The following is a 27,702-nucleotide window of genomic DNA, read 5'->3' as shown; positions in this document are numbered from 1 at the left end:
CTCCTCCCCCTTTTTCTCTGTCTTTTTTTCACGCAGATGACAAGCATTTTCGTTACACCACAAGCCTTTCGCTACACTTGCATTAACATCTGCTAACCATGTGTATGTGACCAATAAATGTGATTTGATTTGATTGGGTCTTGTCTTGACAAAGTAGTATATCCTTCGCATCGGACTCATTAAAGAAAAGATCTTTGTCCATTTCGAGGTGAGTAATCTCTGTTCTGATGTCCAGAAGGTATTTTCGGTCATAAGCAGCAACATTATGTACAAAATGAGTTACAAACAATGCGAAAAAACAAAAAAAATAGCACAGTTGGTTAGGTGCCCGTAAAACGGCAGCCATCCCCTCCGTCTTCATTCTCACCATGGCAACGCTGCTCTAACCCCCCTACAGGATCCTGACATGGTACAGCCCCAACTGTGGAACACCCCTCTATTGGATCCTGACATGGTACAGCCCTAACTGTGGAACACCCTTCTATTGGATCCTGAATGGTACAGCCCTAACTGTGAAACACTGATGACTGGGAGTGGCCACCAGGGGGATTCGTCTGGCATTCTGTGTGAACTCCAATCTCTATAGCAGGGTTTCCCAAAAACCTACAGACACTAGGCCCTCCATGGAAGGAGTTTGATATCCCTGCTCTATAGCCTCCCAAAAGGTTGAACGCATTCTCCAGGATGTGTGTGCATACATTTAGGAAATTCTTGTATCATAACACAATAAACATTTCACACAAGTGTTCAGTCACCCCCACTGCCCATCTACACACGTGTAACAGTATAGCTTCCATCCCTCTCCTCGCCCCTACCTGGGCTTGAACCAGGGACCCTCTGCACACATCAACAACTGACACCCACGAAGCATCATTACCCATCGCGCCACAAAAGTCACAGACCTTGCAGAGCAAGGGGAACAACTACTTCAGGTCTCAGAGCCAGTGATGTCACCCGATTGAAACGCTATTAGCGCGCACCACTGCTAACTAACTAGCCATTTCATATTGGTTACACACGCACGCACTCACACACGCTAACAATAATCCATAGTAAATTATAGCAAAACAAAGGGAGATTGGGAACTACATGGGCAGTGGACAAGACATGATCATCCTATCCTAAACCAATAACAAGGAGATGTCTCATTTGTTAAAAGTAATGACTGGATTTTTCTTTGACTAAGATAGTGAAGAGGAGACATGTCGTTTTCTACTATACAGCAAAATAGCTACAGGCAAAACCCCACGATAGTTGAAAAAATTATCATCTATTGAATTAATTAGAGGTGTTGGCTGAGAGTCAACCACAGCAGAGGAAACGTATCTCAAATAATGGGCCATATACCGTATTCATTAGTTCTTCACTCTGAGCAGAGTGCTAACTACACTGTGATTGCACGCATGCACAATTTCCTTTATGGGCCTAATAGTGAAGATGTCATTTAACGGTAAAAATGAAATACCTTTTATAATCTGATTGCCTTCAAAAAGTAGGCTGCCTGGTGCATTTTTGTCTACTACAAAATAATTCCAGCATTCAAATTCATGGATAATATCAACTGTTACAAAAAAAACGAAAAGTGTGCTTAATGACATTCGCCGAATGCCATTGATTAGACCTACATTAATTGATGCATCTTGCTAAAAAAAAGTAGCCTTTTTTAGCCTGAAAAGTAGTGACTCATGAAATGGGGCAGAAAGTGTCCCAGTCAATGTAATAGACTAGGCTACATAACAATGTATATTATCATGGACTTCAAGCAGGCCTACCTGTATCCAGTCATGTAGCTTAGTGTGCTAAAAAGAAAAATGGTGGGTAAACTCTGATTGCCGGTCGCGGTGGGAAACGTTACGCTCCCTATACTTTCAATGCATTTTCAGTAAAATATGCTTGGAGCCTTCACAGATCATAAAACACTACCGTTATTTCCTGATGTTAATGACATTTATGGCCACATTATTTGTCAAGTGAAGCATTAACAATTGCATTAGAACATTGAACTTAATTCAACTCTGTAGAAATCCTGGATCTTGGAGATCTCAGAAAATGTCAAGTAAGTAACTATGCCTACGTAACATGTCATTATGTTTTGCTGTGAAAACATGTCTCATGGGCACACAAATCCAAAATAATGTAGGCCTATGTCATTGCAAAATCGAATGATCCTAACCCGAAAGAGTCAATTATAGCCAATATAGGCCTACTGTCATTAACTTATAGCCTACTTGTTGGATGGATTGGATGTGCATTGGGGTCTATCTGTAGGCTAGGTGTCTAGTAATATTGCCGACCATCATCAGCTGATCCAGGAAGGAAAACAAATATCGATAGAAAATAAAAAAGCTAAATATATGGTCTACTTCTTGTGACGACAGAAAGCATGGAGAATACCAATACATGCACGCACCTGAAAAACAAAACAACGAGCGCTGTACACAGCTGACTGACAAAAGCAAACAATGATAAATCAACCAATAAATCTAATGCATTGGAATAAAGGCTTTTTTTTTTATCAAGGACGCATGGCAAACAAATTGCGAACATGTGGAAGTATAAAGTAAAATCTATCCATTTAAGGTAACTCCGTTTAAGACCGAAATTCAGCAACCTATAGGACGTATACCATTCCTGAACAGGGTGACGGTTTGTGCTGCCACGTAGAAATACATGGTATAAACCATGATAGAGAGGTGGGGGTGTTCAATTAATTTGGAAGCTTTCAAAAAAACATTTACCACTGTAAAACGTATTTAGCACTGCATTTTAAAGAAATTGGAGAATAGTTAAATTAGCATGATTTAGAGACCCCTCCAAGTTTGACTTTTGTTGTATTTAGGGGAGCTGGTCCCCCTGGTCCCCTCCTATTTTGCACCCTGACTCTGAGGCAATGCAGTAGAACCAGAAGAGGCTGTAAATTAGTGTGCAGCATTAAATAGAAATACTTGGCCTTTCACACCTCTTTCACTATCATGAAAGAGTGAATACAGAAAAATGTCTGTCATGTTAATGTTCTGAGAATTGCTATTGTAAGCTAAATGTATACTCTCATTCAGCTGTTTTAAGCTTGTGCAATTACACTGTCTGATCCTTTTCAGCATCACTGAATTGAAAATAAGCATCTCTGCAGCACTCAGTATTTCAAACAATTTAAGGTTACACCTGGGTTCATATCAGCTTACATCAGCTCAAACTGATATAGCCCAGCTATCTCCTTTAGAAACCAGTGTAGATGGACTTCACCACCATTTAGCAAATAGCTGTGACAAGCACCTTTCCATAGCGTGCATCCATCCTCCTTAGTATTTAGCCTCACAACAGACACACCCTTTAAGAAGGTTCCTTTAGTCTGACAGAGCATGAAGAGTTATTTATTTACTTAATCCTATAAAGCCTGCTGATATATTGAATCTTTACAATAAAAAAAAAAGTTTCTGGAAATGGTGAATGTGATCTAAAGGAGATTATAAACTGGGAGGTTCGAGCCCTGAATGCTGATTGGCTGATTGGCTGGCCCCCTCCCAGTTAGGGGAGTGATGAGCTCTACAGCAGAGTCTCACAACTCAATCGCTGGTTGAAAACTGTTTTCTGCCCCTCCCAAAAGATAGAATTTGTAGATAATTGGCCCTCTTTCTGGGACTCACCCACAAACAGGACCAAGCCTGGCCTGTTGAGGAGTGACGGACTCCATCCTAGCTGGAGGGGTGCTCTCATCTTATCTACGAACATAGACAGGGCTCTAACTCCTCTAGCTCCACAATGAAATAGGGTGCAGGCCAGGCAGCAGGCTGTTAGCCAGCCTGCCAGCTTAGTGGAGTCTGCCACTAGCACAGTCAGCGTAGTCAGCTCAGCTTTCCCCATTGAGACTGTGTTTGTGCCTCGATCTAGGTTGGGCAAAATTAAAAATGGCGGTGTTCGCTTTAGCAATCTCACTAGTATAAAGACCTCCTCCATTCCTGCCATTATTGAAAGAGATTGTGATACTTCACATCTCAAAATTGGGTTACTTAATGTTAGATCCCTCACTTCCAAGGCAGTTATAGTCAATGAACTAATCACTGATCATAATCTTGATGTGATTGGCCTGACTGAAACATGGCTTAAGCCTGATGAATTTACTGTGTTAAATGAGGCCTAACCCCCTGGTTACACTAGTGACCATACCCCCCGTGCATCCGGCAAAGGCGGAGGTGTTGCTAACATTTACGATAGCAAATTTCAATTTACAAAAAAAAAAACAATGACGTTTTCGTCTTTTGAGCTTCTAGTCATGAAATCTATGCAGCCTACTCACTCACTTTTTATAGCTACTGTTTACAGGCCTCCTGGGCCATATGCAGTGTTCCTCACTGAGTTCCCTGAATTCCTATCGGATCTTGTAGTCATAGCAGATAATATTCACATTTTTGGTGACTTTAACATTCACATGGAAAAGTCCACAGACCCACTCCAAAAGGCTTTCGGAGCCATCATCGACTCAGTGGGTTTTGTCCAACATGTCTCTGGACCTACTCACTGCCACAGTCATACTCTGGACCTAGTTTTGTCCCATGGAATAAATGTTGTGGATCTTAATGTTTTTCCTCATAATCCTGGACTATCGGACCACCATTTTATTACGTTTGCAATCGCAACAAATAATCTGCTCAGACCCCAACCAAGGAGCATTAAAAGTCGTGCTATAAATTCTCGGACAACCCAAAGATTCCTTGATGCCCTTCCAGACTGCCTCTGCCTACCCAAGGACGTCAGAGGACAAAAATCAGTTAACCACCTAACCGAGGAACTCAATTTAACCTTGCGCAATACCCTAGATGCAGTTGCACCCCTAAAAACTAAAAACATCTGTCATAAGAAACTAGCTCCCTGGTATACAGAAAATACACGAGCTCTGAAGCAAGCTTCCAGAAAATTGGAACGGAAATGGCGCCACACCAAACTGGAAGTCTTCCGACTAGCTTGGAAAGACAGTACCGTGCAGTATCGAAGAGCCCTCACTGCTGCTCGATCATCCTATTTTTCCAACTTAATTGAGGAAAATAAGAACAATCCGAAATTTCTTTTTGATACTGTCGCAAAGATAACTAAAAAGCAGCCTTCGCAAATGGAGGATGGCTTTCACTTCAGCAGTAATAAATTTATGAACTTCTTTGAGGAAAAGATCATGATCATTAGAAAGCAAATTACAGACTCCTCTTTAAATCTGGGTATTCCTCCAAAGCTCCATTGTCCTGAGTCTACACAACTCTGCCAGGACCTAGGATCAAGGGAGATACTAAAGTGTTTTAGTACTATATCTCTTGACACAATGATGAAAATAATCATGGCCTCCAAACCCTCAAGCTGCATACTGGACCCTATTCCAACTAAACTACTGAAAGAGCTGCTTCCTGTGCTTGGCCCTCCTATGTTGAACATAATAAATGGCTCTCTATCCACCGGATGTGTACCAAACTCACTAAAAGTGGCAGTAATAAAGCCTCTCTTGAAAAAGCCTCTCTTGATCCAGAAATTATAAAAAACTATCGGCCTATATCGAATCTTCCATTCCTCTCAAAAATTTTAGAAAAAGCTGTTGCACAGCAACTCACTGCCTTCCTGAAGACAAACAATGTATACGAAACGCTTCAGTCTGGTTTTAGACCCCATCATAGCACTGAGACTGCACTTGTGAAGGTGGTAAATGACCTTTTAATGACGTCAGACCGAGGCTCTGCATCTGTCCTCGTGCTCCTAGATCTTAGTGCCGCTTTTGATACCATCGATCACCACATTCTTTTGGAGAGATTGGAAACCCAAATTGGTCTACATGGACAAGTTCTGGCCTGGTTTAGATCTTATCTGTCGGAAAGATATCAGTTTGTCTCTGTGAATGGTTTGTCCTCTGACAAATCAATTGTAAATTTCGGTGTTCCTCAAGGTTCCGTTTTAGGACCACTATTGTTTTCACTATATATTTTACCTCTTGGGGATGTCATTCGAAAACATAATGTTAAATTTCACTGCTATGCGGACGACACACAGCTGTACATTTCAATGAAACATGGTGAAGCCCCAAAATTGCCCTCGCTAGAAGCCTGTGTTTCAGACATAAAGAAGTGGATGGCTGCAAACTTTCTACTTTTAAACTCGGACAAAACAGAGATGCTTGTTCTAGGTCCCAAGAAACAAAGAGATCTTCTGTTGAATCTGACAATTAATCTGGATGGTTGTACAGTCGTCTCAAATAAAACTGTGAAGGACCTCGGCGTTACTCTGGACCCTGATCTCTCTTTTGAAGAACATATCAAGACTGTTTCAAGGACAGCTTTTTTCCATCTACGTAACATTGCAAAAATCAGAAACTTTCTGTCCAAAAATGACGCAGAAAAATTAATCCATGCTTTTGTTACTTCTAGGCTGGACTACTGCAATGCTCTACTTTCCGGCTACCCGGATAAAGCACTAAATAAACTTCAGTTAGTGCTAAATATGGCTGCTAGAATCCTGACTAGAACCAAAAAATTTGATCATATTACTCCAGTGCTAGCCTCCCTACACTGGCTTCCTGTTAAGGCAAGGGCTGATTTCAAGGTTTTACTGCTAACCTACAAAGCATTACATGGGCTTGCTCCTACCTATCTTTCCGATTTGGTCCTGCCGTACATACCTACACGTACGCTACGGTCACAAGACGCAGGCCTCCTAATTGTCCCTAGAATTTCTAAGCAAACGGCTGGAGGTAGGGCTTTCTCCTATAGAGCTCCATTTTTATGGAATGGTCTGCCTACCAATGTGAGAGACGCAGACTCAGTCTCAACCTTTAAGTCTTTACTGAAGACTTATCTCTTCAGTAGGTCCTATGATTAAGTATAGTCTGGCCCAGGAGTGTGAAGGTGAATGGAAAGGCTGGAGCAACGAACCGCCCTTGCTGTCTCTGCCTTGCCGGTTCCCCTCTTTCCACTGGGATTCTCTGCCTCTAACCCTTTTACAGGGGCTGAGTCACTGGCTTACTGGTGTTCTTCCATGCCGGCCATGGGAGGGGTGCGTCACTTGAGTGGGTTGAGTCACTGACGTGGTCTTCCTGTCTGGGTTGGCGCCCCCCCTTGGGTTGTGCCATGGCGGAGATCGTTGTGGGCTATACTCGGCCTTGTCTTAGGACGGTAAGTTGGTGGTTGGAGACATCCCTCTAGTGGTGTGGGGGCTGTGCTTTGGCAAAGTGGGTGGGGTTATATCCTGCCTGTTTGGCCCTGTCCGGGGGTATCATCGGATGGGGCCACAGTGTCTTCTGATCCCTCCTGTCTCAGCCTCCAGTATTTATGCTGCAGTAGTTTATGTGTCGGGGGGCTAGGGTCAGTCTGTTACATCTGGAGTATTTCTCTTGTCTTATCCGGTGTCCTGTGTGAATTTAAATATGTTCTCTCTAATTCTCTCTTTCTCTCTTTCTCTCTTTCTTTCTTTCTCTCGGAGGACCTGAGCCCTAGGACCATGCCTCAGGACTACCTGGTATGATGACTCCTTGCTGTCCCCAGTCCACCTGGCCGTGCTGCTGCTCCAGTTTCAACTGTTCTGCCTGCGGCTATGGAACCCTGACCTGTTCACCGGACGTGCTTGTTGCACCCTCGACAACTACTATGATTATTATTATTTGACCATGCTGGTCATTTATGAACATTTTAACATTTTAACATCTTGACCATGTTCTGTTATAATATCCACCCTGCACAGCCAGAAGAGGACTGGCCACCCCTCATAGCCTGGTTCCTCTCTAGGTTTCTTCCTAGGTTTTTGGCCTTTCTAGGGAGTTTTTCCTAGGGAGTTTTTCCTAGCCACCGTGCTTCTTTCACATGCTTTGCTTGCTGTTTGGGGTCTTAGGCTGGGTTTCTGTACAGCACTTTGAGATATCAGCTGATGTACGAAGGGCTATATAAATAAATTTGATTTGATTTTGATTTGATTTGATTTGAAAGCCGTGGTATATCAGACTGTATACCATGGGAATGACAAAAAAAATGTATATTTCTCTAATTACATGGTAATCAGTTTATAATAGCAATAAGGCACCTCGGGGGGTTGTGGTATATGGCCAATATAGCACGGCTAAGGGCTGTATCCAGGCACTCCGCCTTGCATCGCACATAAGCACAGCCCTTTGCCCTGGTATATTGGCCATATACCACACCCTTATTGGTTAATTCTAGCTATCCTTATAGTTTTGATATTATTCCCACTCATAGCATGTATAGTCAAAGAAGGTAACATTGAAATGCATTTGCCAATTTTATCTACGATACCATTTGATTTAATATCCTCCTAACCATAAAATGTATGTACTGTATGTCATCAATCACTTTTCACAAACTCAGAGCACCAGTGCCATGGACCTACTGTCAAGATGTGATCTACTGTCAGTGCCTCCATCATAGAGCTATAAGGAAAACATCCATCTCTTTGTAGTGGCAGACACCAAAGGGGGTAGATGCTAGCGACCTTCATATAGGCCCAAAACAGGAAGCTGAGGCAGCCAGCAATGCAAATAGCAGACATGCATGCAGGAAGGCAGGCTACGCACCACATCTGCTGAGGAAATACATGCTGAAGTGATTGACAGGTCCCTGGTGCCCTGCATTGCAGTGATCTGTGAGAGGGACAGCAATCCACCTCACGCACACACAGACAGATACAACGCTAAAGCAGATCTCAATGGAAAGACCACGGACATTATGAATGTCATATAAATCTCCACAACTCTTCACCTACTGTTTAAATGATTACTTTTTCACAAAAAAAAAAGAAAAATGAGTGAGCAGAATACTTGACAGATTGCTAAATTCATCTGTTCAGTGCTCTCAAGTCTAAGACAGACAGGTTAAAGGTGTATAGATTAGTTAATCAAGACTTATTTGACAGTTCGTCCCTTTATGGTCCACTCAATAGATTAGCCTGTTCACTGAGAAGAAGATAGAATGGCAGTGAAAGGCCTTTATATTGTTTCCCACAGCAAACACCCCACTCCAACTGTACAAACAGCCCAGAGGATAGGAGATAACCAAATGCTAGTGTCCTATCACACAATATAATGGTACCTTCTTCCAAACTCAATGAGAGCAAGGGTAGAGAAATCCTACAGCAAAAAAAATCCCATCACTTTCATCTATTTCATCTGTGTGTCACACTCTTCCATGATCAATTTTCTCCAGTGCCATGAGGAGAGCGTTTAAGATATTCTCCTAGTGGAGCAGCATGACCAGATAGGTTTGCCCAGTGGTGGAAAAAGTACCAAATTGTAGAAATAGAAAATGAGTCAAGTCAAAGGCACCCAATAAAATACTACTTGAGTAAAAGTCTAAAAGTATTTGGTTTTAAATATACTTAAGTATCAAAATGAAATGTAATTGCTCAAATAAGCTTACATTAAGTATCCAAAGTAAAAGCATAAATCATGTCAAATTCCTTACATGAAGCAAACCAGACGGCACCATTTTCTGTATTTTTTTATTCATAGATAGCCAGGGACACACTCCAACACTCAGACATCATTTACAAACGAAGCATGTGTGTTTAGTGAATCCACCAGATCAGAGGCAGTAGGGATGACCAGGGATGTTCTCTTGATAAGTGTGTGAATTGGACCATTTTCCTATCCTGCTAAGCATTCAAAATTTAACTTTTAAATTAGTAGTTTTGGGTGTCAGGTAAAATGTATGGCGTAAAAAGTACATTATTCTCTTTAGGAATGTAGTGAAGTAAACGTAAAAGTAGTAGAAGTACTTTAAAGTATTTTTACTTAATTACTTTACACCACTGGGTTTGCCGCACCCATTATACCCTACATACCTATTTCACCGCTACTCTATGGCAGTGAATTCTATTGTCACAGTCATGGAGGGCTTGCATCCAATGGGCTCTATGGCAGCGTTTCCCGACCTCGGTCCTCGGGACCCCAAGGAGTGCACGTTATGGTTTTTGCCGTAACACTACACAACTGATTGAAATGATCAAAGCTTGATGATTAGTTGACTATTTGAATCAGCTGTGTAGTGTTATGGTACCCCGAGGACCAAGTCGGGGAACCCTGCTCTATGGCGACCGTGACGTAGCGAAACCGCATAACTTCATTGTTTACTTCTGGCGAAGACATGCAAAATTCTAAGAGAGAATCACTTTTAGTAAATACTGAAGTAACGTTCTACAACAAGCCAATTACTGCAATAATTAATGGATGCTGCCTCCGCCCCGTCAGCTAGATCTCTCGCAGTAGTCGTAATAACCCAGAGCTCTGCTTACCAACCTGACCTGCTGTCCTCGTGGACTTGGCTATTGGAGGAATTCATATTGACTCTGCCATACAGAACGAGTCAAATCTCCCTTAGTTATGTTCATGTGCACTTATCCTCCATCCCCCTTTATGCACTGTATAACAGTATGTCCACATTACTATACTCCTTTTGAATAAGTTGATTCCTGGCAATTGTCGATTGCTATTGAGGTTCCTTCCGCATGCTTGTCCATTACAGTTGCTCTCTACTGTACAATAGAGGTAATATAGTGGGAGAACCAGTCTATCTCCAGCTCTTATGATGAGTTGTTCCGGTAATTGAGCGAGGTTGCATTACACAAACTGACTTCATAAATAAGTCTATTATGACATCCAGAGGACTATTGTACCACCGAATCAGAATGAAGTCATAGGATGTGTCCCACAAATAGAGACTCTATATTTCCAAATCAAAACAGTCCTTTCATTATTCCTGTAAGGAGCAAAAAAAATGAATGAAAAGTGGGTTACTGCAGCATTATGCAGACTATGAATGCACAAGCCCATGAATAAATGTATCTGTCCAATAAGGATGGCTATTGTAGTATACCATGCAGTAGGGAAGGGGAATTCTCTCAAAGAAAGACATGTTCTGTAATGAATGTTATGACCTGGAATAAGGAGAAGTGTGCTGGACCATAGAATTAGAATGCTATCTGTATGTGCTGGACACTCATAGACGGTTGGCTACCCCTTATAGTCTGTTACATCAATGAAGAAAATTACTCCTGCAAACAGCTTACATTTATTTGTTGACGTTTCAGTCAAGCTGCCCTTTACTGTAAACATGCAGAGGTAATCGCCTGTAGCTTTATTTCCCAGCGCCACAAAGAGAAATAGTTGTGTTTTATAACACATGGGAAGGCGAGTCATGACTCGTATATGATTGTTTATCCTGTCTGAAATCCTGCCTGGTTTTACCATTCATAAAACAAAGCTGTTCGTTCATTGCAATGCTGTCTCATGAGGGATTATCCTGTAAAAGAATAAATAATTCATTAAGCAGATGTTTTAAATTACATTTCCTCATTTTAAAATAATTACTTCAGTGGATTTAAACTAAAATCTCCATTCCTTAGAAAATCTAGGAGGGTGAGAATTGAGTACATTTCTGAAAATGTGTCACAAGTGGTTGCTATGCAACCAAATGCAAGCATGTAAACACACATACACACACAATGGACTCACAATGTTCACAATGTGATTGTTTACTGACACTGTTTACTTGGTTCTAAGCGTGACAAACATAAGAGGTCAACCTCCCGTCATATAAACTAATGAAGCATGGCCATGAAGTCGGATCAGCAAATATGTATCCATTAAGTTGAGATAGGGGACGTCAACAAAATATATCTCTATGGGTGTGTTTTGTAAATTTAATCTGGAGTGCCAGAGTGTGCCCTGGGCGTTCGTAAATTCATCAGTTATTCTGCGCTCTGGCACGTTCAGATGAGAGTGCTCTGAGGTCGGAATAGATAGCCAGAGTGAATTTACAAACACACCTATATTGCCTAGCTGGGATGTCAACAAAATACAGACTTCATTGATATTGGCTAGCTGGAATGTTCATTGACTGGCTTGTTCATAAAACCTCTTGATATCAATAACGGCCATTCAGATACATATTGAAATGCTATAGATTCTAAACAGCAAGTAGGATTATTGGAGTCAACAATTGTCTTGTTTGAATCAGTCTCTAGGCTATATGATTCAGGACAGAGCTCACTAACATTAGAATTTAACGCCCTTGGAGCAATCTCTAGATCCAGTCGAAGCAATGGCCTAATGTTCTCAAACCATCTAGTACCATCTTCAATTACTGTCCAGAGAAGAGCTGACCCTTTCAGAAGCCTGCAGAGAAAAATACACCCCAAAATGAGCATCCTATGAAACAACAGTGAGGGTCTGGCACTGAGGTTGTTTTCAACGTAATCTACAGTACTCACATTCGCAAAAGCCGATTCATGGACCATCTATATCCGGGTTGCATCCGGTTTACATGGCCCAACTTCACATGAGCATTAGCACTCAACGCGTACAGGGATCAGTGTGAGCAGCGACGACGTCATCACGCCATCCGAAAACATGGCAGACATTGAATGAATATAAAATGTTAATATAATCGGCTGTGAGTGATGGAGAAAAAAAAATCTGCCTCAGCAGCAACTATTTGAATAATTCAATGTATGTTTTGTGGACGAAGGTGATGACTAAAGTGTCTTTCTTATTAGTTAGAAATGTTCTAATCTAACTTCTCTATAGAACCCCACAATGGAGGTGTCATAATACCCATAAAGTCTTGCGGTCAGGGAAATGGTTCCAATAATTTTTCCCATAGGGGATTTTAGAAACACTTAAAATAATGGCTGTGTTTCATGTAGGCTTACCCTGGCGTGATGTTTTGATAACCGTGTAAATCTCTCTCAGACAAGGTGACTTTCAATACATTTTGCTCTATTTACTCTCAGATTCGAAAATGCTAATTAGCATCAAAGTAGACATCATGCAAAACTACAAATGCCTGCTAGTTTCTGCATGTCATCTCTTGCTGACACCTTTGCTAACAGGTACAGTGGTTCCTCCTTTAAAAGTTGCAAGCTTTCACCGCGTGACTTAGAGGTACCCAGCGTCATGCCTTCATTGCTCCAGACCACCACAAGGGGAGTTAGAGCACTCATTATGCTTTTGGGTCCCAAAGTTTTTATATGACCAATCATATCGAGTGGTTACAATGACGAATTTGACGTGAGCCACCCATCCCTGGTGACTTTCTTCAGCAAAGATGGCTGACATAACATTACGGGGGAAGCAAATGTAAGTACTTATAACATCATAACGAGTCAAGCAAAAAATGTACAATTGAGAGGAATATGTTAGTTAATGCAGAGACAAAAGATTGTGCATATTGTTTTGTCATAAAGTTAATTTGCGAAAATTGCTATTTAGCAAGTTGTTTTTCAGTCATATCCAATACCAGGTGTATCAAACTCCATTATTTCAATGATGCTGTGTCTGCATGTATGTTTTACAATTATACACTTCAACAGTGTTTACCACACCTGCTCCTGGGACATCAATGATCACACATTGTAACTATGCAATAGACTAGAAACATGATTTAAGTAAAGGCTGATTTGTAATTCATATATACAGAATAATAAACAGTACAGGCGTGCTGAATGACACGTGGAAGAGAGCGAGGAACGAAATGGGAGTAACAATCCAGGCTATTTGCTCTGAGACCTGCATAATAATTTAATGAAACAAGCAGGGAGCAGGTTTCGAACCCTCAACATTCTAGTCCGAAGTCCAGCACGCTATCGACTGTGCCCAAATGTATTAATTGGTGTTGGGGCCGATTGTGGCTAAAAACACTTTATCAATTGAAGTTAGAAGCAAAAGCCTACAACTACTTTAGCACTGTTTCGTGCTGCTCTGAGACAAGCCTACACCTTCCTCCCCACCGGGGATTTGAACCCTGGTCTCTCGTCTGCACGACACAGGGATTTTTTTGCTAAATATCCCAGTACTGTACTGCTGACCGTCACGTGGTACAGCGCCATATTTTCCATTCCATCCTAACAGAAACCCATTGGGTTTTTCATGTTTCATGGAATAAAAATGCCATAATATTAATCAAATTAATTAAGCAAGGACCAGTCAAAAGATTGGACACACCTATTCACTCCAAGATTGTTCTATATTTACCATTCTCTACATTGTAGAATAATAGTGAAGACATTACAACTATGAAATAACACCGGTCTCCCGCGTGCCCTGCATTCTGTATTACAGACATGGCCTGTTCTCCCTTATGTAAGGAATTAGGCACTTTCCCATGTTTACTACGGTATGTATTGTAGACTGCACAGTAGGCTAATAAACAAATAAACACATTTCATTAATAAAATAATTATAAAAAAGACTCTTTCAAAATGCAGATGTTTATTTAGTTATGGATCCGTAATGAATTACCATGGGAATAAATATCACTGGTTTACAGAAATATTGGAACAAAGTTGTCTAATGAAGGTAAACAATTTAGAATCCTCAAATCCTGTAGCCTTCTCCCGACCGTCACGTTGTACAGCGCCATATATTCCATTCCATCCTAATGGAAACGGTGAGGGTTTTGTTTTTCATTTTTCTCTGAATAGAAACACCATAATATTATTCAAATTAATTAAGCCAAATTTCTTAAAATCAATCCCATATACTATGTTATTACAAAAAAGTTTTTAAATTCTCTGGTAATGCAAATACGGAATACTATCAAATGCTTCTCAAAGATGCCCTCTGGTGGTCAAACTATCAATAACTTGCAGTAACAGAAAAAAATGGCTGACAATTAAATGACGTGCCACAGAATGCTGCGTATGACGTAACTTTTACTGGAGGAACCACTGTATTGTTCAAATTTAAAACTTGCACAAGACAGTTTACCGAATTGTGCATTTTGAGAAACTTCGCCAATATATTAATTACTACATTTACCTAACATTAGATAGTTAATCCAGAGATTCTTACCTTTGCCTCGATTCGGCAGTCTCGTCCAGAGCATCATGGCATTTTGTAGTTCTTTATGATAGCCACATTAGCAGCTAATTAGCATTTCATTTTTGGGGAGTAAATACAAGCAAATATATTGATAAAACTCACCATGTCCTAGAGAGATTTACACGGTTATGAAGCCGTTACACCAGGGTAAGTCTGTACGAAACGCAGCCCTTATTTTAAGTGTTTCTAAAATCCCTTATGGGATAAATTTATGGTGGAAAAATGATTGGAACCATTTCCCTGGTTGACTGCTTTATGGGTATTATGACTCATACTGTGGTACTCTATGTGGCCGTCTATAGAAATTGTCATTCTGGGCCTTGTGTCAGTTAAACTGCAGTATCGAAGCAAGACTTTAGAAACAGTAGAAACCGAGCCTCTAGACTTGATCCCTGGTCCCTTGGGGTCTGGGACTTGAAATTGGCAATCTAATAAAGCTAGGGGCACAATTTAAAATTAAGTCAACAATTCAGCAGATCATTCACAAACTGGAGTACAGTGGGATGTATGACAATCAGAGAAAGACAACAAGGTTTGGGTTAGATATTTGGTTCTTGGTCTTAATCTAAAACTGATGTGCTCTTGTTTCTGATCAACGTCAAAGTCAATTAACCAATTAACTCAACACATTAATCTAATGTACTCATTTGGGATAATGAGATGCATAGCCAGAGGCCAATAAATATATTTCACAGGAAGCAATCCAGTGATCAAACTATACCTCTGGTCAGTGTAAAACCTGTCAGAAACATTACACTGTACTGTATGTTTCAGAAAAATAAAGTTATTCTGTTCAAAATGTGCTGTTTTCAGTCAATAACATTTACACATTATATCATGCTACTCTATCTTCTTTATCCACCTGGTTGAAAACAAAGAGCTTAAAGTTTTACTGAGATACCTAGAGTACCAGAGAAGCCCAGCCACTCCTGGCCATTTTACTTCCCATATAGACAGTGTGGGCACCATCTGTCAATGGCCACGGATGAATGGGGCTGGAAAGAGGCTAAATATGTCTCACAGGGAGCTTAAAATCAATTCAATATAGCTCAGTTTATTTCCCAGGTCCTATTTTCTGGAACCATTCACATATATCTCTGCATGGAGCATAAAGAGAGCTGCAGGATCACTGAGGGCCTAGCTGGTTGGTCAACCCACTGCAACAGGCTAGAGCTGAGATGGAATAGAACTCAGGAAACAACCTTATACACACAATCAATGACATCATGCTTCACACGCCAGAGAACAGCCCATAGGATAATAGAAACAATAACCTAAACACATTGCAAACAATGGAGGTATTGTCCACCGCCACCTGCAGTGACTGATCAAAACCCCATGCTTCACAATAATCAGGATACAGCTTTAAAACAAAATGCCAAATCTGGGGCAGCATTCAAGAGAAAGCTTTTCAAGTGCATGCAATATAAACACTGAGAGACGGTATACGACCCCTGGAGTTCGTCTCAATCGATACCCAGCAAGATTATCTCCATTCAGGGACAATGAGGACTGCAGTAGCAAGCAGGTGTTAGTGACAGCTGTAGTAAGGGGGCGTGCTGATAGGGAGAGGCGTCGAGAGCAACAGACACACAGCCAGGCTCGACAGACAGGTTGAGGTCTGCAGGAGGGAAAAAAGTTGGTTTTACTCACCCAGCATCTGGCTGAAGAGAAGCTGCTCCAGGTCACCCAGGACAGTCACTACCAGCTCTGGATCCACCTTGAGGAAGGAGGATTGGCTCCCATCCCCTTGGCTCTTGGCCTCTGACTCCACAGAAGCTCCCACTGCCTGCTTCTTGCTGGCAGCCTTGGCCTTGTTGGAGAGAATCTCATCATCAGATTTGCCATCCATGGGGGCTTTACTCAGGGGCTTCACCTCTGCATACGGTGCCCGGGGGATCCGGCTCTGACTGGGTCTGACCAGACCAGAAGGAGCCGCCAATGGGCTGAAGGTTTTGGGTTTGCCCTGGAAGAGAGAGTGCTCTGACTTGGAGAGGTTGCGTGAGAGCGGTGCGCCCCCTCGTCCGCCACCGCCACCCCCTCCTGCCAGCTTGGGCTTGCCTGCCTTGAGGGGTCCTGCTCCAGGCTTGGCCATGTCATCACACCACTTGGGCTCGTAGAGGTGTATCTTTTTCTCTGCATCGGTGAGCACGGCCAGGTTGGTCATAGACCTCTGCTTGCGGAGGTTGGAGGACACTGGAAGCCGCCCCTCAGAGCTACCTGCACGGTACACCCTCAGTTCCCCTCGTTGGGTGCTCTGGGGCACCCCCGACTTGCCCCTCTTGGCTGCCATGCCAACAGCTTTGCCCTCGGCTTGGCCATACGTTTTTGTGCTTTCCGCCCTTTCCATCTTTAAATCTCCTTCTCTGCCTCCTTTCACGCTACTTCTGAGCATGGCTCCTGCATGAGAGCATTTAGAAAAGCATCAGCAAGGAGAGAGAAAAATAGTTTTCCTTTCAGTCCCCTTATCCTTTCAGGAGAAAACAAGAAAAGGCTAACAAGGCAGTCCTTGGATCTTTGCTCTTCTTTGCAGACAGATTATTCATTTTTTCCTCTCCTCATTCCCTCTGCCTCTCTCTGTCCTCCTGACAGACTGCTGCAGCAGCTGTTGCAGTGCTGCCCAGGCTCTCCTTTCTCTTCTTTCTTTCCCTGTCCTCTCTCTCTCTCCTCTCTCTCTCTCTCTCTCTCTCTCTCTCTCTCTCTCTCTCTCTCTCCTCTCTCTCTCTCTCTCTCTCTCTCTCTCTCTCTCTCCCCCCCCCTCCCCCCCTCCGTCCTCCCTGGCTCTGTTTTCTACTCCTCCTTTCAGCAGAGCCTCCTGCCGCTGAAGCGCACAACAGCAGAATGACAATAGCACCAGACGCAACCACAATCCCTCCTCCTTCCTCTGCCTGTCATCTCTCCTCCTCCTCCTCCTCCCTTTCTCCATCCCTCCTCCCTTACTCCTCCTCTGTTGCATTTAAAGATGCTTCGCTCTGCCTCAGCAGAATGTGTGAAATGTAAGGGGGCGATGAGAAATGATAAACATGGCATTTAAAAAAAAACTGGACAGCATTATTTTGATCACAGGCTTGTTTTCACATGCTCTCGTCTCTCTCTCTCTAACCCTTTGTTCTTCCCACCTCCCTTTCTTCAGGCACGTTCTTCGCACACACAATTATGCATGATTTGCTGGTGTGGAAATGTGGAAATGGTGAGGAAATCTGTGTCCAAAAGCTCTCAACAACTGGAACAACCAGCTTATCTGTTTATCCTGTCTGAGCTGCCTTATTGCCTAACCCTTGTTTAAATCAAAATAAATCATATATTCAAATCTACTGAGTGTTATCAGCTTTTTACTTAAATGGAACACTAGTCTAATGATGTTTCTATGACATAATAGCAATGCTGTCCAATAGTTTTCACAGTGCATCACTACCACATCAGTATGTCCCATACTGTACCAACATCATATGGAAGTCATCATTTAATATGGACATTACCTGCTTATTCACAAAACAAATTGAATAAATAGATTGATAATATTACACGTGTATCAAAAATTATTGATGGTAAACAAACAAAACAACATGCTGATATTTTGGCAGCTGTATACAGTATGGAGGTTTTCAGGTCAGGTCCTCTTTCACTATACAGTATCCCGCCTGGATGAGTGTAACTGGGTCCCACGTACCAGCAGTGTGAAAGAGGACACACCCTATACCACGAGGCAGCACTTTATTTTACACTACAGAAATAACTAGGTAATGGCGTGGTGAAATGGTAATTACACAGTTAACCTGTTAATTACTTGTTTGTTTCTCCCGGATTCAATAAAATAAGCACAACTCGGCACAATCAGATTCAACAATATCCAATTGAATATCAGGTACATACCAGAGGTAATACTATAAGATGTGTTAGCACACTTTGGAAAGAAATGCAGGCAGCATAAGCACTAAACCCAGGGAACAGCATCCAAACCAGACTCTCTTAGTATGCAAGTTAAGTATAGCACTGCAATTACTCAACCAGCATAATTACTGTCTGTTTCATCCCCTCCCCTTAGATCATGTGTACTTTCATTTACTCTGAATGCTATTTCAGCTCCACTAATTGTGCTTCTCAATTATTTAATTCATGTATTTATTTTGTCTTGAGACAGGTCTCTAAAATAGATATTTCGAATAGCATAATTTGTATGAATAGTGAATAAATAAAATAACACGGAGTGATGAGCTCTTTTAAGACCCTCCCTTACTGCAGCATATTTAATGATATTCCACACGCACACATATCTCTCAAGAGAACTCTGCAATGCTCCACAGCACATGTATGCACCATGGAAAACATCTCCTGCATGAGGGCCGCTTCACCAGCCAGGAGGCTTTCTGATCACACATGCACCCCTTCATTAGCCTCTCCACGTTCTAGAACAGTAAAATACTACAATATATTCGGCATACATACTTACGATTCTTTTTGCAAACATATGTATGTCTACAGTATGTGTGTATGATGATTCTTCACAATTGTGCTTCTAGTGTTTGAGAAATCAAGGAAGCATTTCTAGGTTGTGCTCAATTGTTCTTATCCAGGATAACCAATCAACTACTGGTAAGGAACACTGCATGACCTGGTTTTCTTTGCTTTGATGCAACTGACCAGTTTGTTACAATGACTTGAGGGCCCTTTCCCACTCCGCTCTCCCACTGTGCCTACACGCTCCACTGGCCTGATATGTGGGTCCCGGGGCGCCTGGGGTTCTTCTGAGACCCATGAAGTCATTTGATGGGTCTTAGCGAGGGGGCCTGAAAACAATGTAACGTCTTGTTCTGGCTCGTCAAAAGCAATACCACCACGCTGAGTCCATTGATGATGACCTCACTCCTCACTCCCAAGCTGCTCTGACAAGCTTTGTTCCTGTTGTGTAGACATTGTGGATGGGACTAAGTAGATTACAACATTTTGAAAGTATTTTTTTGTGTGAACATATTTATAATATGTAGCTGAAAGAATTGCAATTACATCAAGTATTTTCTGCCTCAGCATCACTGGTGCATAACCAACATATGAACTGCATGAGTCCTTGTAAAGAGAATGTTAGCACTCAAAGGTAGCTTACAAAAGACCCCAAAAACGATTATTTTTTTAAATTTTAGTCATTTAGCAGACGCTCTTTACCAGAGCGACTTATCCAGAGCGACGCAGTCAGCTAATTATACGGCTAAGTCATTTCCTGATTGTTCTGGACATTGTAACATGTCTGAGTGCTGGGTTAATGAACTAAGACATTGTAACATATCTGAGTGCTGGGTTAATGAACTAGGACAGTGGTTAGAAAACTTTTTATAGTCCTGTACCCCTTCAAACATTCAACCTCCAGCTGTGTACCCCCTCTAGCACCAGGGTCAGCGCACTCTCAAATGTTGTTTTCTGCCATCATTGTAAGCCTGCCACACACACACTATAAGATACATTTATTAAACATAAGAATGAGTGTGAGTTTTTGTCACAACCCGGCTCGTGGGAAGTGACAAAGAGCTCTTATAGGACCAGGGCACAAATAATAATATAATAATAATCAATAATGTTGCTCTTTATTTTGCCATCTTACATATAAAACCTTATTTGTTGATCAAAAATTGTGAATAACTCACAACAGGTTAATGAGAAGGGTGTGCTTGAAATTATGCACATAACACTGCAATGTTGGGTTGTATTGGAGAGAGTCTCTGTCTTTAATCATTTTCCACACACAGTCTGTGCCTGTACTTCATTTTCATGCTAGTGAGGGCCGAGAATCCACTCTCACATAGGTACGTGGTTGCGAAGGGCATCAGTGTCTTAACAGCGCTATTTTTCAAGGCAAGAAACTCTGAGCGCCGCCCTATCCCGAAATCTGGCAGTGGCTTCTGATTAAATTACGTTTTCACAAAATTGCTTGTTGCAATTTCAATGAGGCTCTCTTGTTCAGATATCGGTAAGTGGACTGGAGGCAGGGCATGAAAGGGATAACGAATCCACTTGTTTGTGTCGTCCGTTTCAGGAAAGTACCTGCATAATTGCACACCCAGCTCACTCAGGTGCTTTGCTATATCACATTTGACATGAGCTTGAGTTCATTTGCACACAAAAAGTCATACAATGATGGAAAGACCTGTGTGTTGTCCTTGTTAATGCAGACAGAAAAGAGCTCCAACTTCTTAATCATAGCCTCAATTTTGTCCTGCATATTGGAGAGCCTGTGGAGAGCCTGTAATCCTAGATTCAGATCATTCAGGCGAGAAAAAGCATCGCCCAGATAGGCCAGTCATGTGAGAAACTCGTCATCATGCAAGCGGCAGACAAGTGAAAAGTATGGTCAGTAAAGAAAACTAGAAAACAAACTTAACCATTTTAATTGTAGTGTCCAAAACATCTTTCAAACTGTCAGGCATTCCTTTGGCAGCAAGAGCCTCTCGGTGGATGCTGCAGTGTACCCAAGTAGCGTTGGGAGCAACTGCTTGCACGCACGTTACCACTCCACTAGGTCTCCTTGTCATGGATTTTGTGCCATCAGTACAGATACCAACACATCTTGACCACCAAAGTCCATTTGATGTCACAAAGCTGTCCAGTACTTTAAAAAAATATCCTCTCCTGTTGTGTTGTTTTCCAGTGGTTTGCAGAAGAGGATGTCTTCCTTAATTGACCCCCCATAAACGTAACGGACATTTACCAGGAGCTGTGCCAGGCCCGCCACGTCTGTTGACTCATCCAGCTGTAACGCATAGAATTCACTGGCTTGTATGCGAAGCAGTAATTGTTTCAAAACTTCTCCTGCCATGTCACTGATGCGTCGTGAAATAGTGTTGTTTGATGAAGTCATTGTCTGCATAGTTTTTTTGGCCTTTTCCCCCAGCATTGTCCCAGTCATATCCGTGGCAGCAGGAAGAATGAAGTGCTTCACAATAGTATGGGGCTTGCCTGTCCTAGCCACTTGGTAGCTCACCATATAAGACACTTCTAGCCACTTCTTATTAATGGTATCTGTTGCTTTTATACATGTCTTACTATTCGGAAGTCATCTTTATTCTCGTTCAAAAAACTCCCGTGGCTTATTTTTCAAATTGTCATGTTTCGTTTCTAAATGTCTGCGCAAGAGTGAAGGTTTCTCGCGAGAGAGTAATGGTTAATTTGATTAGATGTTAGTCATTTGACTAGGCTACCTGTGTTTGAAATTGTATTGTTATTTTGCTGAACAGTAATTTTATATTTGGCAGTGAAACTCCCTGTGGCTCAGTTAGTAGAGCATGGTGTTTGCAACGCCAGCATGGTGTGTGCAACGCCAGGGTTGTGGGTTTGATTCCCACGGGGGGCCAGTACAAAAAAAATAATGCATGAAATGAAATGTATGCATTCACTACTGTAATAAGAGTGTCTGGATAAGAGCGTCTGCTAAATGACTGTAATGAAATGAGGCTACTCAGGTGATAAAAAAAGCTCACCCAAATGTATAGCCCCGTTGGAAAATATAAATTGACTTTTTGGAAATGTGCCACATTATTTTTTATTCTTTTTAAATATATATATATTAAAATGTGAATGACATTTTTATTTGGCGTACCCCCAACGGCATTGTGCTTACCCCAGTTTGGGAATACCCGAACTAGGACATTGTAACATATCTGAGTGCTAGGAGGGAGACACCCTTCCTCAGGAGAGGCCAGGGTGGACCAACATCCAGGATCCAGCCTCCTGCCGCTGCTTTCCCACACATCTGGAGACTAATCTGACTCTACGATAGACCAGCTGTGTGTGTGTGTGTGTGTGTGTGTGTGTGTGTGTGTGTGTGTGTGTGTGTGTGTGTGTGTGTGTGTGTGTGTGTGTGTGTGTGTGTGTGTGTGTGTGTGTGTGTGTGAGAGAGAGAGTAAAGAGACTATGGGGTGGACAGCTCCACAGCTGCCAGTGAACTGGAAAGTCTGTGTAATTATTCTCTGACGGCTCAGCTGCTGTGGCACAACCATGATGATGTTGCAACATATCAAAGATACAAAGGAACGTTCTTGCCCATTGTGTGTGTGTGTGTGTGTGTGTGTGTGTGTGTGTGTGTGTGTGTGTGTGTGTGTGTGTGTGTGTGTGTATGTGTGTGTGTGTGTGTGTGTGTGTGTGTGTGTGTGTGTGTGTGTGTGTGTGTGTGTGTGTGTGTGTGTGTGTGTGTGTGAGAGAGAGTAAAGAGACTATGGGGTGGACAGCTCCACAGCTGCCAGTGAACTGGAAAGTCTGTGTAATTATTCTCTGACGGCTCAGCTGCTGTGGCACAACCATGATGATGTTGCAACATATCAAAGATACAAAGGAACGTTCTTGCCCATTGTGTGTGTGTGTGTGTGTGTGTGTGTGTGTGTGTGTGTGTGTGTGTGTGTGTGTGTGTGTGTGTGTGTGTGTGTGTGTGTGTGTGTGTGTGGTGTCAAAGAAAAGCAGAAGGATCCTTGATGTCCTACCATAAAAATACAACTCCTTTCAAACATTAATGAAATCATTGTGCTGAGTGGAATGTGAGCCCCAGGGTCCAGGATATTGTAAAAACCTGAATAGTAATGTGAGTGCAATTTCTTCTCCCAACTTTCCCCATATGCTGAATATTAGTATATTCCTGCTGAGCTCAATATGCTGGAGGGGAAGGCCGAAGAAAACTACTAAGTTATCTTGCTCGTTTCAGGTCTCACCAACGTGATTATCTTTCTTCCTTTTGTTAACCTGGGAGTGTTTTGTGTGCTAGAAATCATACTATTATATTGTTCCTGGACATACCACCATCAATTTCAAAATGTTCACAGGTGTTGTTTCCAATATGGCTGCCATAGATCAGCTGGTTTAACCAGGTGGTAAGGGTAGGCAACAACACATCTGCCACACTGATCCTCAACACCTGGGCCCCTCAGGGGAGCGTGCTTAGTCCCCTCCTGTACTCCCTGTTCACCCACGACTGAGTGGCCAAGCATGACTACAACACCATCATTAAGTTTCCTGACGAAACAACAGTGGTAGGCCTGATCACCGACAACGATGAGATGGCCTATAGGGAGGTCAGAGACCTGGCAGTGTGGTGCCAGGACAACAACCTCTCCCTCAACGTGAACAAGACAAAGGAGATGATCGAGGACTATAGGAAAAGGAGGGCCAAATAAGCCCCTATTAACATCGACGGGGCTGTAGCAACGAGAGTTTCAAGTTCCTTGGTACCGGTAACCCATTTATATAGCCTCGTTATTGTGTTACTTAAAAAAAATTTAACTTTAGTTTATTTAGTAAATATTTTTCGATTTCTACACTGTTTCTTGTTGGTTAAGGGCTTGTAAGTAAGCATTTCACGGTAAGGTCTACACCTGTTGTATTCGGCACATGTGACTAATAAAATTTGATTTGATGAAGCTACACACTGATTACACTTATGAAGCCACATACTGATTACACTGACGAAGCCACACAGAGAACATTCTCAATACGGAATTCTCAATACATATTTCCTCTCAATAGAGAGCGGACCTCTCTTTACCCCATTATCAATACTGTCTAAGACACAGTGGTGGGTTGGAAGAGACCCCCAGGCCTGTCCTGAGGGGACGAGAGGCACTCTCTGACAAGAGGCGAAAGTGCGTTCCAGATCAAATCACTGGGTCCCTCAGTCCTGCATCTGTCCATTCAGCCCTAAAGACCACTCAACCACTCAACCTCCCACCACCCTCTCTCAGAGGAATACAGTGAGGGGCCACCACAGCCTCTCCCAGAGGAATATAGTGCAGGGCCACCCACAGCCTCTCTCAGGAATACAGAAGGGGCCACCACAGCCTCTCTCAGAGGAATATAGTGTTAGGGTCACCCACAGCCTCTCTCAGAGGAATACAGTGAGGGGCCACCACATCCTCTGTCAGAAGAATACAGTGAGGGGCCACCCACAGCATCTCTCTGTGGAATACAGTGAGGGGCCACCACAGCCTCTCCCAGAAGAGTATAGTGAGGGGCCACCCACAGCATCTCTCAGAGGAATACAGTGAGGGGCCACCACAGCCTCTCCCAGAGGAATACAGTGAGGGGCCACCCACAGCCTCTCTCAGAGGAATACAGTGAGGGGCCACCACAGTCTCTCCCAGAGGAATACAGTGAGGGGCCACCACAGCCTCTCCCAGAAGAATATAGTGAGGGGCCACCCACAGCATCTCTCAGAGGAATACAGTGAGGGGCCACCACAGCCTCTCCCAGAGGAATATACTGAGCGGCCACCACAGCCTCTCCCAGAAGAATATAGTGAGGGGCCACCCACAGCATCTCTCAGAGGACTACAGTGAGGGGCCACCACAGCCTCTCCCAGAGGAATATACTGAGCGGCCACCACAGCCTCTCCCAGAAGAATATAGTGAGGGGCCACCCACAGCCTCCCTCAGGAATACAGTGAGGGGCCACCACAACCTCTCTCAGAGGAATATAGTGAGGGCCACCCACAGCCTCTCTCAGAGGAATACAGTGAGGGGCCACCACATCCTTTCTCAGAGGAATACAGTGAGGGGCCACCCACAGCATCTCTCAGAGGAATACAGTGAGGGGCCACCACAGTCTCTCCCAGAAGAATATAGTGAGGGGCCACCCACAGCCTCTCTCAGAGGAATACAGTCAGGGGCCACCACATCATCTCTCAGAGGAATACAGTGAGGGGCCACCACAGCCTCTCCCAGAAGAATATAGTGAGGGGCCACCCACAGCCTCTCCCAGAAGAATATAGTGAGGGGCCACCACAGCCTCTCCCAGAAGAATATAGTGAGGGGCCACCACAGCCTCTCCCAGAAGAATATAGTGAGGGCCACCCACAGCCTCTCTCAGAGGAATGCAGTGAGGGGCCACCACAGCCTCTCCCAGAAGAATATAGTGAGGGGCCACCACAGCCTCTCCCAGAAGAATATAGTGAGGGGCCACCTACAGCATCTCTCAGAGGAATACAGTGAGGGGCCACCACAGCCTCTCCCAGAAGAATATAGTGAGGGGAGGCCACCACAGTCTCTCTCGGTCATCACCATAATTAAGAGACACTTCAAAGACTTTATAACTACTCAGAAGGCTTTTTTAACTACTTAGAAGGCTTTTATAACTACTTAGAAGGCTTTCATAGTGCAAGTGGTTTTCTGAATTCCTTTTCTCATTATCTGCACGCTGGGTGTTCCTAAACAGTACTAATCAGGGCAACACTTAGACCCCTCTCTCTCCATTACAGGCTCAGAGTGACTTTCGTATTCTCCTTTCATATTCTCCTCTAATGTAGGTCCATGTAGTTATACTGTAGGTTGACATTGTGGTGTGTTGTAGACAGGGATGGTTGCAAATTGATATTTTTGGCAGAATGACTATTCCAATATCCAATCCTCATGTCCCCCAGCAGTCTGAAAACTTGGTACTAAACATTTTCACAGACATGTCACTGTGAAATTAATCGTTATGCTCCTATTCAACATTTGAAGATACAAAACAAATACATTCTCCGGTAAGAATAAAACAGACAATGGAGTTTAAAGTCAAGATGTTCTAATGGCTTTTTAAACAGTTTTGACATACATTTCACGGCAAGTGTACTCCCGAGATGTAGAAACATTTTGGAAATAGTCATCTGCTGTATGGGATTTAAGAGTAATTTTGACAGTCAGGAAAACATATTTTCCCACATGTGCGTTTACGAAAAACAGTATTCATATAACAGCAGCAGTGAGATCCAGTTGTGACATACTGCTGGAGGAGATCTTAGGTCCTGATGTATAAAACAGGTGGGGAGTAATGAAGTGTTTACTGTACTGTATGTTGGCAGTCACTGTAGTGAGAACTAGTGAAAGGGGCTATTAACACTGGAATACTAGAACAACCAGTACATAGTTGCCTGGCATGGTGTCCTGTTTACTGAAAAACAACTCCTTTTTCAATATGTCCTAATTTTCTGTGTTGCCATAACTGACAAAAAGATAGGGTGTGATCTGTTACTAAAATAAAAGATAGGGTGTGATCTGTTACTAAAATAAAAGATAGGGTGTGATCTGTTACTAAAATAAAAGATAGGGTGTGATCTGTTACTAAAATAAAAATAGGGTGTGATCTGTTAGTAAAATAAAAGATAGGGTGTGATCTGTTACTAAAATAAAAATAGGGTGTGATCTGTTAGTAAAATAAAAGATAGGGTGTGATCTGTTACTAAAATAAAAGATAGGGTGTGATCTGTTACTAAAATAAAAATAGGGTGTGATCTGTTAGTAAAATAAAAGATAGGGTGTGATCTGTTACTAAAATAAAAGATAGGGTGTGATCTGTTACTAAAATAAAAATAGGGTGTGATCTGTTAGTAAAATAAAAGATAGGGTGTGATCTGTTAGTAAAATAAAAGATAGGGTGTGATCTGTTAGTAAAATAAAAGATAGGCTGTGATCTGTTAGTAAAATAAAAGATAGGGTGTGATCTGTTAGTAAAATAAATGATAGTGAGTGATCTGTTTGTAAAATAAAAGATAGTGTGTGATCTGTTAGTAAAATAAATGATAGGGTGTCATCTGTGATATAAAGTGGCTTATCATGGTTGAATCATCTGATAAGAACTCTTAAGGATCGTCCCCTTTTTTTCAATTTTTGCCTAAAATGACATACACAAATCTAACTGCCTGTAACTCAGGCAATGAAGCAAGGATATGCATATTCTTGGTACCATTTGAAAGGAAACACTTTGAAGTTTGTGGAAATGTGAAAGGAATGTAGGAGAATATAACACATTAGATCTGATAAAAGATAATACAAAGAAAGAAAAATGATTTTTTTTGTACCATTATCTTTGAAATGCAAGAGAAAGGCAATAATGTATTATTC

At 42.4% G+C, this 27,702-nt stretch overlaps 1 protein-coding gene across 7 annotated transcripts in view; it reads right to left on the bottom strand.

Moving 5' to 3' along the window:
- LOC106566024 (neuron navigator 1) overlaps positions 1–17,515 on the bottom strand; it is a 108,843-nt gene extending 91,328 nt beyond the window's left edge. For all 7 annotated transcript variants that reach the window (XM_082959436.1, XM_082959440.1, XM_082959438.1 and 4 more), the window contains exon 1: positions 16,508–17,515. In XM_082959436.1, coding sequence (XP_082815562.1) covers positions 16,508–17,249 — 742 coding nt within the window. In that variant the 5' untranslated portion in view covers positions 17,250–17,515. The remainder of the gene's footprint in view (positions 1–16,507) is intronic.
- Between the last annotated feature and the right edge of the window lie 10,187 nt (positions 17,516–27,702).

Source organism: Salmo salar, chromosome 12 (assembly GCF_965601325.2).
Source record: "Salmo salar chromosome 12, fSalSal1, whole genome shotgun sequence".
Lineage (NCBI taxonomy): Eukaryota > Metazoa > Chordata > Actinopteri > Salmoniformes > Salmonidae > Salmo > Salmo salar.
Note: the sequence above shows the minus strand (reverse complement) of the source record. Positions and strands in the feature narration are given on the sequence as shown.